General features: G+C 51.1%; 1 protein-coding gene across 4 annotated transcripts in view; it reads right to left on the minus strand.

Annotated features, from left to right (window-relative positions):
• The window catches only part of CBFA2T2 (CBFA2/RUNX1 partner transcriptional co-repressor 2), a 59,447-nt gene extending 49,009 nt beyond the window's left edge, over positions 1 to 10,438 (minus strand). For 2 of the 4 annotated variants that reach the window (XM_082065138.1, XM_082065137.1), the window contains exon 1: positions 10,353 to 10,438. In XM_082065138.1, coding sequence (XP_081921264.1) covers positions 10,353 to 10,380 — 28 coding nt within the window. In that variant the 5' untranslated portion in view covers positions 10,381 to 10,438. The remainder of the gene's footprint in view (positions 1 to 10,352) is intronic. The other 2 variants (XM_082065142.1, XM_082065141.1) reach the window with 2 other exon arrangements.
• Between the last annotated feature and the right edge of the window lie 1,460 nt (positions 10,439 to 11,898).

Here is an 11,898-nt window from a genome sequence, read left to right on the forward strand (position 1 = left end):
CACACTTAGAACAAGCAGCACCCCTGCACAACAGCTTTGGGTTGCACCAGCCCAGCCAGGTGGGACTCACGATGCGCTGCAGCTCCTCCAGGTTGGTTGCAGCTGAACGCGGCCAGCACGACGTGTCCCCGGCAGCCGGGCTTGTGGGACCTCAGCTCTAGCGTAAGTCCTTCGCATTTTACTTCTCTACACATCTAGTAAACAGATGACAAATACATAACCTTTTTAGAAGGGTGTGTTACGATAGGACAAGGGGTGATGGTTTTAAACTAGAAGAGGGGAGATTCAGGTTAGACATAAGGAAGAAATTTTTATCATGAGGATGGTGAAACACTATCCCAGGTTGGCCAGAGAAGTGGTGGCTGAACCATCCTTGGAGACATCCCAGGCCAGGCTGGACGGGGCTCTGAGCACCCTGAGCTGGTGAAGATGTCCCTGCTCACTGGGGGAGCTGGGAAGGTCTCTTCCAACCCAAATTATTCTGTGATGGGATGATCAAAAGATAAGAAGTGCTGGAGGTGCAGCCCACTAAAATACTTCCATGTGTTCAAGAGTCCAATCGAACCGACATTCACAAAAACTCCTCTTGGGTCCCGTTTCCCATGACCTGCCTCCCTCTGTCTCCTGGGTACTCAGCCTCCCAGTTGCCTTGGCCGCTTCTCAGTACATCTTTGCAGGCAGGAGAAGTTCACTGTGAAAACCGAGTGTGGCTGTCTTCTTGACCCGTGCAGAACAGCTAATCCCAGAGGGATAAACCTGCTTTAATGAGGAAACAATAGGACCTTTGATAAAGCATATGCATTTTTGAAAAGCCCTACTAAAACATTCCTTAGTCTCTGGGACTGGATGACGGAGCTCTAAAATGAATTTTGTATGCGCCTGTCTCAAGCTGTGTAACTTAACACGGGGCAGAGAGAGCAGACTGCTCGCTCTTGTTTGCAAGACACCGTAAAATCTGTAACAGCGCCGGAGGCAAATTTCCCATGCCAATTGACATCTGCGTGCCACCCCTTCAACAAAATGCCTGATCCTTGGGCTGCTGGAGGAGCCAGAGGACACCACGATCTCCAGCTCATCCATCTCTTCAACTCATGGCGCATCAAAAATGGGACCCAACATAGCAGGAGCTGACCTGTCCCCAAGAAAATGGACTAAACCCACCAGCTGGGTTCATACAGACCAACAAACAGCTGTGAGACGGCAGGAACTTTGTCAAAGCCAACCTGGGCTGCAGCTGAGCTTGTGACCTCCAAGCTGAACCTTCAGGCCTCTGAAAAACTGAGAATCAGCACCAGGTTTTACATTAAAAAAAAAAACCAAAACATTAGATTTTAAAACAATTCCTAATTACAACTTAGGTGTAACCTCATCTGGGTGTTCCTGCTCCGGCGGGGGGACTGGACTGGATGTTCTTTTGAGGTCCTGTCCGATCCCTGACATTCTGGGATTCTGTGATCAGGTGTAGAAATCCACTTCATGCTTATTGTACAAAAATCCTCAGGCACTTGTTTTCTGACCTCGCGAGACCTTGCTCTGGCACCACAGAAGAACCCAATGAACTGACATTTCAACACGTTCTTTTAACCTCAACTATAAACACACAACTGCTGAGAAAAAACAGTGATGCTTTGACACGACACAACCAGTCTCGTCGAGGGACAATTCCTGCGCTTGTCCCGGTGACTGGAATTACCAGAGCTTTGCCAACAGCTTAATGAGATGGAAACTCACGCTCCCACTGCCAGAATTTGTTTGTCAGGCTGTAAACTATTTAGATGCCCCGAATATTTTGCTTCTGTGCTATAAAACAGGTGTGAAGAGGTGCATCTCCATCCACGGAGCCGCCGCTCGGAGCAGCCCAGCGTTTGGACAGGACCACGGGGGAGGGATTGAAATTCCTGGCACGGTGCGTGTACACAGGCGGCCCTGGTGGCTCATCCTCACCTCGGCTGTTTCTGTGGATCGACACACTCATCCCGTGTTGGAGAAGCAGAGTTGGCACAGAGAAGTCTACTGCTCGTGGTCACCTGAAGAAGCCCATGTATGCCACTGCTTCTTGCTTTTTCTTTGAGGATATCTGGAGAACTGGTATCTCCCTGGCCCTCAGACTGGAGGGACAAGCAGCAGCTGTAGAAATCGCAGAAAAACCAAACTTGTGCTGAGGGAGGATTCGTGCAGGGCAGAGCAGGGTGGCCGGTGTATTCAGGGAGGCACCTGGGTACCCCTGCGGCTCCAGCAGCCGTTCCTAACAAAGCTCACTCACAGGTCCCCGAGCGCAGGATATATTCCTGAAATAACATCAGGTTTTCACCAAACGGGGCTCTCAGAGCCTGGATGGCGGCTGGGTCACGTCTGCCCGCAGCCCACCCGGAGCAGGGGCAGCTCCACGCGGTGCTGCCAGGGTCTGGGGTGCATCAAGAAGAGCGTGACTCTCGCAGATCTCCTGGCTGCTTGGAAGCGGATGGCTCTGCGATGACAATATGAAGTTTAATACAACTCAGGCTCAAACAGGAGATCCGTGTTCAGGCTGACACAAGTGATCTCAAGCGAGGCTTGAAGGTTTTTCAGTGCTGCCCAATCTGCGATGGTTTAGGAGTGGGAGCGCATCCCTGAAAGAACGTTCTTGAAGAAGAAGGAGTTTCTCAGGAGTTTCTCATAAAGCACGGCCTGTATCGTTCCTCACCACGGGAAGGTGATCCATTAGCATCTGTAGTGCGAAGAGGGAAGCAAACAGCAGAAGGAAAGCAAAGCGCTAGAAAGGATTTCTGGCTAGAATTCGATGCTTTAAATCTTTGCGTGAACACGGGCGGCGGGTTGCAGAATGCCACACTCGCATCGCAAATGCAAAATGGGCACGAGGCTTCCATCCAACTCGGATTTAATGGCACAGAAGATAGATCCGCTCTTTGAGAAAAATCCCAGTTGTTGATTTCTATTTTGTCTGGCGATGGAGCACAGTATTCCTGCTTCCTTCCTGCCAAAAGTGGTGGTAGTACCATGTACTTTGAAGTAATTACAGAAGCTCATCCCAGAAATGGCTGCGTTTCAAACTACGGAGGAGATGCAAAAGTGGGGAGTGGCTCCCTGATGGATGTTTAACCTGTCACAGACCTCGCGGTGAAAAGATGCTCTCACCAAACCAAACCAAACCAAACCAAACCATCGCTCTTTGCTTCCAATACCTGTGCAGTTTGTTTCCGCTTTGCCTGCCTGACCCTGCTATGGCTGGAAACTCCAGAGCAGCCATGGGCAGGAGCTGCCTCGCTACAAGATGCTCGGCTTGATACAGGGTTTTTTATTGCTGAACCGATGTCAAACTCCTTGGAAAAACTGGCCAACGTTTGACTGTGCCAACCCTGCACCCCCCTAAATACACAGCCTGGGTTTTGCAGTACGCTTGGAAGTGTTCAGTATTCTGATTATAGGTAAAACAGCCACAATTATCCAAATAAAACTATTACTATATTGGGCCTTAGATCATAAATAGAACTTAATGGATTTTATTACATCCCAGGAAGCAAGAGCTACAGAAGGAAAAGTATTGCTAAGAGTGCATTGCTACTACCTATCAATTTCCCCTAAACACTCAGCACTTAAGAAATACCCAAAGAAACACACTGCTCCCACCGCATAACTATTGCACATTCCCCTCTGAGCTCTTCCCTTTTAGCCAACTCACATGGTACGTTTCAGCAGCTGAAAATTAAAGGGTCACAATATTGAGCCTTCAGGTATCAAGTTCACAATGCAAACAGCAGCTGACATGGAAAGGGTGCTGCTGAGCACGGCGGGAATAATTCTGTTGCCTCGGAGCTGGAAGCAGCTCCCTAACACAAAGTTTGTTATTTAACTCAGTGAGAAATGAAAGAAAATGCCACAGCCGTGGATTTATTCCTTACACAGCCTCTTTCAAATCATACTCCAAAACTGGAGCCACGCCAGCAGTGAGACTCTTTAACTCAGGCTGCAGCATCCTCTTTAATCCAAATAACTCCCTTTCGAGTGCCAGTGGATGCAGTGTCAGCGACAGCCTAAAAAAGGGCTGCTTGTCCTTCGAGGCCACGCAAGCTCTTCTGTCGCAGTCCAGCCTCCAGAAACCTTCACAGGAGCCAAACGCAGCTCTGTGCCTGGGATCCACCAGCAAACAACATGAAATCACGGAATCGTGGGATGGTTTGTGTTGAAGGAACCTCCCCAGCTCCCCAGTGCCCCCCCTGCCATGACAGGGACATCTGCACCAGCTCAGGGTGCTCAGAGCCCCGTCCAGCCTGGCCTGGGATGTCTCCAGGGATGGTTCAGCCACCACCTCTCTGGGCAGCCTGGGCCAGGCTCTCACACCCTCACGGGGAAGAATTTCTTCCTTACATCTCGCCTCTTCCAGTTCAAAGCCATCACCCCTTGCCCTGTCACTACATGCCCTTGTAAAAAGTCCCTCTCCAGCTTTCCTGCAGGTCCCTTTTAGGAACTGGAGGCTGCTGCACAGTCTCCCTGGAGCTGCTCTTCTCCAGCTGAACACCCCAACTCTCAGCCTGTCCTTCCAGCAGAGTTGTTCCAGCCTCAGATCATCTTTGTGGCTCCTCTGGTCCCTCTCAACAGGTCTGTGTCCTTCTGACGCTGGTGGCCCCAGAGCTGGCCGCGGGACTCCCGGTGGGCTGTGTCTGACAGCCACCAGCCCAGGCGACCTCATGGACAAGGACAGGGACCAGGAGGGCGCCCGTGGGGCCAGACCCACACCTGCTTCCCGTCTGCCCCTCCCCACACCAGCCAGGAAAAGCCATCTTGCCACCCCAGGGAATCCCCACCTCTGCGGTGACAGCCCAGGCCTGCTGTTATCTCCCAAACAGATGCATTTATTCTCTTGAGAGCCTCCCACGCCTTATCTAGCTGGCAGTTTCCAAACGTCGATCGCCAAGTCCAGCTAAAACCACTTTAGGCTCTTAAGGGAACTATTCCTGCGGCGCAGGCGCCCGCGGCAGGTCCAGCCGGGACGGGGATGGAAAACACCCCCTGCACCCCGTGCCGGTGCTGCTGTAAACAGGACCTGGCACGGGAAGGGATGTACAGTTTACAAAGATCTCTTGCTTCAAGCAAATTTGCCTCTCAACACATGGCCAAACTCTCACGCAATAAATTAACTATTTGGCAGCCCCTGAACTAGCGCTGGAGCCAAACCAATTAGGGTTTAATGTGATCCCAATTTCCTATTTCTGAGATGGGGGTCGAGGAGGGGGGGACAGAAGGGGGAAGAAGAGGGAGGGAAAGCGAAGTAAATCCCCTCCTGGTTTATAAATCCTTGCTAATCATCCCAGATAAACCTGTCACCCACAGCTCTAAATCTGTATTTGCACTTGCGTGCTCCAAGGGACGCGATGGGAAAAGGCGCATTGGACGCAGCCAGCCTGACTCCTGACATGTGTTTTCCATACTTGGGAAATTCAATCATTTAAAAAATATTTACCAAGCTTTGTCTTTAATTAGAAAAACATGACGACGGATAAGGCAAGTTATTGTTTCTAAGCTAGAAATGTCAGAGACCCTAATGATGTCAGAAGATAAACCCCATTACCGAGCCACGTACACGCTGCCAGGGCAGAAAATGTTTTGAAGGTTTTTTTCATCTCCCCTCAAAGTTCAGATCTTTACAGTCACAATTCATCAGCAGGTTTTCGGCCCCTACCAAACCTAATCAGGGAGGAGGAGGAGGGAAGAGTCCTGCCTGCGGATCCGGATCCGCTAGACAGGGTGTTTGAATGCAAAAGAGCTTCCCCAGCAGGGGAGGAACGTGGGAGCCATTTGACTTCTTTGTGTTTGAACATCCTGACTACAGCACCTCCCCTGCACGTGCAGTTACCTGCCATCACCTAAGATACGCAAATTAATCTCATCCCAACCTGGAAATGCCGCAAGCGGAGATACCCCCATCCTTTAAAATGGTGTTAAATTAAGTTTCTGCTTAACCAAGACCCACCAAAATGTTTGCTCCAAACAATATCGCCACAAAATGTTGTCTTCCACAATACTCACAAAAGAAAGGAAAGCTGACCATGCTCCAAGCAGACAACAGAGAGCATCCCGGAGCTCTGACAACATGCGACCGCACAGATGGAGCCCACACTACAGCTCCGTTTGCTCAGGCGCCGCTGACCAGATGCAAAGAGCCTCTGCAGACAGGATGCACAACAGCTTAGCAGTATAACGCAAATATTTGTTGGCTAACAGACACAAAACATCGCCGGGATGTAAGGAGGCTAAGCACTGGTGTGCTCCCCACTCATGGGAAGAAGCCCAGAGAGTCCTTGTCAGCCAGGCGGGTGTCAGGGAAGGTCCCTGGATCGTGTCAACCCAACCACCCCTCACCAGTCCTTGGCCACACCAGCCTACTCCCACTTACACCCACGATGTACAGGCTCTCCCTGTCTTCTTTCCCCCAGGATTTTATACCATCTTCTCTTCCCCCTGTTGCCACCTGTCAGAAATGGCGTGACAAAACGCACACAGAAGCCAGACGGGAATATCCCAGGTGATACATTCGGAGCAACTTGCTGCTGCAGCAACTAGGCGCACGATTAGGAAGTGACAGACCAACTCCCGAGAGATCATATGGATTGAAAAATGCAGAGGTATTTAGTTCAGGGAGAATCTGGTAGTGATGCCAACAAACTGGTGTGTCCATCGAGTCCACTCAAAGAGCAGCAGTAATTCTGCAAACATTCACTAAGTATTCATCCAATTATTTTATGACATCCACTGAAAAAAACAAGCCAATGCTACACTTTCCATTCAAAGCCATACCTGCAATGAGAGAATTCTGTAATATTTCAGAAGGCTTTAAAGTGTCACCTGTAGACCCAAAGCCAAGACAATGGCAGGCCATTTATCTTCTGAAAATATACTTGCAACCCAAGGTTGAGAGCCATTATCAACTACTATCTTAAATATTAACATAAATCTACACTGGAGAAAATCCCTTCCTGAATAGTCTGATCCTTTAAATTATACCAAGACTGCAAAGCCAGTCTTTGAGGAAAACATATGTGCAGATTTTGAGTTTGAATTCCAATCGCCAGATAAGTTACTACCTGTAGAAGTTAGTGCTTCTCCCTCTAGAGGGACGCGAAATGGAGTAAAGAACATTTTAGCTGAGCTCTAAGCTCAGAGCTGATCACCCTGGAGTGCACAAACACAGCCAAACCAATGTCCAGCGACACCTTCGCAGCTGAATCAAACACAGGTGTGCACACGTGTGGTGTGGCAGGGAGAGACGCGAAGGTGACGGGGACACAGGAGAAGTTTCTGCCCCAGACAGTGGCTGGACAAGTGTCTTCAGGAAGGTGGTTTTCAGCCTAGAAGAGTTCCAGGTAACTCTGGGTGGAAGCTTTGCCTCTGGGACTTTCTGCATCAGAGGGGGAGAGACAGAATCACTTCTCACCTTCATGAGTTTTTGAGCCACCTCCTTCTTCTGAAGTCAAAGAGGTTACTTCCGATACGTGCCAGAGAAAGGGAAACCCAAGCGTTCCTTCTCTTTCCAGTGGTTTACAGCAACATCTCGAGGCAGCTGTGAAGCCTTGGCAGCTCAGGCTGATAGAAATGACACTCAGCTCATTATTCCACTCCAGTCCTGCTTTTAAGAGTCAACTATGTGAGCTCTACCTGTAGTATATGCTCTTTTCTATATTCAGAGAAGCTGCAAATAAAAAAACACCTTTCCTTTTCTCTGACTGCTTTAACAAGTCAGTATATTTCACTCTCCTGAACTCCAGTGCAAGGGAAGAGAAACATCTTAAGCCTTTCATTTTACAGCATATGAAAATCAAGACTAAGTCCCTGAAAGATCCATTTTAATTTCTGCCCATTGGAAATATCCATGTGAGATCCCAAAGCTTCGAAGCAGTCCCACATTTCTCCTTTCCTTACAGATCACTAGTTTCACACTGAGCACTGATCCACTTCTCTTAACACACACCCAAAGAAATCAAGCAACCTCCCGACATTGCCAGTGACTGTACTTATAATACAGCAGAAATCACTGGGCTAATCACCAAGGCAATGCATATAATTTGTGCTTATAAAAAATATGAATCTACAGCTGATTATTCACTTTCTCGAGCCCAAAGATAAAACCCAGCAGTGTTTTTGGACAGACAATAGGCCCAAGAAGTAAGTGATGTCTTGTGCCAGCGTTCAGCCCGTTCAATAGCTGGCACTAACAGGACATCGTTACCTGCTCTATCTATAATGCTGGCGCAGGCTATAACGCATCTTTATGTGCTTATCCTTATAAAACAGCTGTATGGCTCACCAGGGTTACCATTAGCACTTCACCAATGGATGCTGAGCCACAGTTGTACTAAAGCTGCACGAGAAACGATGCTTTAGCTGCTGCTGAGTCACCCGAAGCATCCCAGGTGACTGTCGCCCCTCTGGCCAGGGGTTATGGCCTCGCTGTACCTGCTGGCATCAGGTCAGTGCAATCGCCTCCTGACCTGGTTCTGTCAACAGGACCCAGATGAAAAGCCCTCCTCTCAGACAGGGTTTAATATTGCAAAACTGAGTGGCTATATACACATTTATACGTTCCTGCCACGATCCAGAAAAACACTCAACTTGCCCAAGGTTGCAGAAAGTGCCACAGCTGAGAGAGGAACTGGCTTCACATACCCACCCTGAAGCTATGGCTTTAGGCGCAAGATCTCTGTCTCCCTTCAATTATTTTTAAGTAGGGTTTCAAATGCTCTTCTCCTTCCAGTGCTCAGACTAAGAGAAACAGAGAACATGACCAGTCACTGCACACACCATCAAGCTGCACCATGAGCAGACACACCGGGTGGGATTTGTTTCATTTACCTCCTTGCTGCCGAAGCCTAAGCCGGCTGTCCTGGACTCCCCTTGCAGTCAATAAAAAAGCCCAGGCAACTCCAGCTCATAATTCATCTCATCCTGAGAGAGGTGTCCAAGACCAATGAGATGAATCAGCCTCATAAGTGCCTGTTCCTTCACTGAGATTGCAAAGGGAGCTTGGAGAAAGGGGATCAGGCACAGGGGGCTGACTTCTGGACAGTGAGGTTAAAGCAGATGATCTCACCCAAGCTCCTCCTGTGGGGTCTTTTCTTCGAGGCACACAAAATGAATAGCCCTCCCTGGCAGCGAGGTTTGGAGCCCGTCAATCGGGTACCAGGGTTCTGCAGAGCCACGTGGATGTTAACACAGCTCACTCGCTGCTGAGCCCTCCTCCCATTGCAGTTTCCACATTAGCTTCAGCATCTATCTCTACGTTGCTTCCCTGTGAGCAATCACACTTCATTTGAAAATTCCCTCATTTCCTCTGAGCTTTGGGACGTGCTTTTAACTGCTTTCCTCCTGTCACTGAACTATGACTTATCAACAGAACCATGATCCAGCCGGTGGGTAAACGGCCTGTCCAGGCTGTCAGCCTAGATACCCGGTACCCACGGACATCGTGGCTCCGTCTGGCACCTCTCTCCTCAGCCTGGGACGGCTCACGGTCCGTTCCTGATTGTGGATAAACAAATGCTGTGTGCACAAGCACAGATGAGAAAAGTGATCACGAGGTTAACGTGGTGAGAAGCAGCAGCTGACCATCTACCCTGCTCCTGGGCAGCAACAACGCGCTCCCCTGCTCACCAGTCAGAGACAAACCTGTTTTGAGAAATTAATGAAAATGGGGCTCCAATTATTCACCTTCCCAGCCCCAAGTAGCAGAGGATGCTGCAACAGACAGGCTTCAGGTTCGTACACACGTGTGTGGGTCAATGCCCATCCCAACGCGTGTTCTGGGTCTGGCCGCTGCCAAACCCCCCAGCGGCTCCTGCCATGCCGTGGGGTGCCGGGGGTCCCGCAGCAGCCCTGCCAGCCCCGCCAGCCCTGGGACGGGTCCCAAAACCCACCCAGCCTGGACACTCAACATACACCCAGCGGGCTGCCCGCAGGGGTGCGGCCGGGCTGGTTCACAGGTGGGGGTCCCCCCAAAGTAATTCCTGGCCCGGCTGCCCAACACTCTGAGGAAAATGAACCACATGCTGAGAAATACACACCAACCCAACAGGAATATTTTACATTTTTGTATATAAACGTGTGCAGCTGGAGGAGCGCGGAGGGCGCACCCCCGCTCCCCGCACCGCGTACCCGGGCAGGGCAGGCCCGGGGGGGCCGAGCCCGGCGGCGGGGCCGCCCGTCCCGCCGCCTCCCGCTCTCCCCTCCGCCCCCCGGCCCGGCCGAGCCGTCCCGCCGCCCCCGCCCGGCCCGGCCGCCCCTGGCCCCGCTAGGCCCTTCGCCCCCGGCCGAGCGGCGCCGAGCGGGTCGGCGCCTGCCCCCCCCCGCGCCGCGGCTCTTACACTGGCAGCCGCCCGGGATCCCCACCATCGCCCGGCTCCTCGGCGCCTCCTCCCGCTCCCCGCCGCGGCCCCGCCGGCCCGGCCCGGCCCTTCGCCGTGACGCTGCCGGGGGCGCGGCCTACCCGGCCCGGCCCGCCCCGCAAGGCCGCGGGAGGCCCCGGCCTGCTGGGGGGCGGCGGACTGGGACGTCCCTGTTTGGTCGGAGGAGATGCTTTCTGTATTAATTTAATGATTAATTTTCGCCTAATTGTGGTTTATGTCGTCCCCAAGACCATCTCACCTTCGCCTCCCCTCTGCGCTGTGGTCTCCCCGCTAACTCAGAGTTGTGACAATACCCGAGGGCTTAGTCCACAGCCCAGCGCCGGGGCCTTGGGTGTTGTAGCCGAGGTTGGTATTGATTAGGTGGCCAGGCTGGCTTGGACAGACATCAGGTCCTGGAGATGATGTTTCAAGCCTTGCAGGAGAAGTGGGACGAAGAATCATGGGCTGGTTTGGGTGGGAAGTGACTTTTGAGGATCATCTAGTCCAACTTGTACTTGGATATCTTGTACTAGATGAGGTTGCTCAAAGTCCCATCCAATCCTCATGCCCCAGTGATGGGGCACCCACAACTTCTGTGGGCAACCCGTGACCCACCAACCTCATCATAAAAACTTCCTGCCTTGTATCCAATCTAACCTGACCCTCTTTCAGTTTAAAACCACTGCTCCTTATTCTGTCATTACACCCATGGTAGTACGTCTGTCTCTCATATTTCTTACAAGCCTTTATCTATTAGGCTGCAATAAAGAAAAATGAGGCTTCTTCCAAGGAACAGGTAGCTCCATGGTCCTTCTGTGGAAGGGGGAGAACTCGGAAAGCCTTGCTACGAGCTCTCGTGGGTAGGGGTGGCTTTGTTGGCCAGGGAGTTTTGTGTGTTAGGAGATCTCCCAGGGAATGCTGCTTTTCCACAAATGCCCCAGGGAGTCTGGCCCCAGAAAAACACATTTAGATTTACATGAAAAAACACCCAGAAGTTAAGTCAATTATCCGTGTCAGAGCTGAGACGTGAGTTTAGACTCTGGCAAAGTCCAAAGCTTGAGTGTCAATTACCTCTGGTAGGTACCTCAAAGCTCAGAAATTATGGAGTTCATGGTCATGAGAGCAACGCCGAGAGCCTGAGAGTCCTGCTCAGAGTTTGTTGAGGCTGCAGCCTTGTGCTGATACCTAGTGGGCATCTGAAAACTAAGCACAATATTGCTGCCGTCCTGGAGGGATTTGCCATGAGACGTGTTCTCTAGGGAGACTGCAAGCAGGCCAGCTGGGTCAGGCACTTCCCGAAAGACTTGAAACTAGTTGCCATGTGTCTGCAAATTGTGTTATAGCTTGGGTTTCTGCTCCCAGCAATGTAATATGTATGTAGTCTTAGAAGCAAGGCCAGGGCTCAGTCTCCTGTGCTAGGTAGGTGTCCTCACCACCAGTTAGCAACTCCTGCTGGTGCCAGTGTGGCTCCTGCTGTCCCGCCATCTCTTGGCTTGGCCTTGGCAGAGCTCATCGCCAGTGAAGA

Source organism: Streptopelia decaocto (genome assembly GCF_964273445.1).
Source record: "Streptopelia decaocto genome assembly, chromosome: 14".
NCBI lineage: Eukaryota > Metazoa > Chordata > Aves > Columbiformes > Columbidae > Streptopelia > Streptopelia decaocto.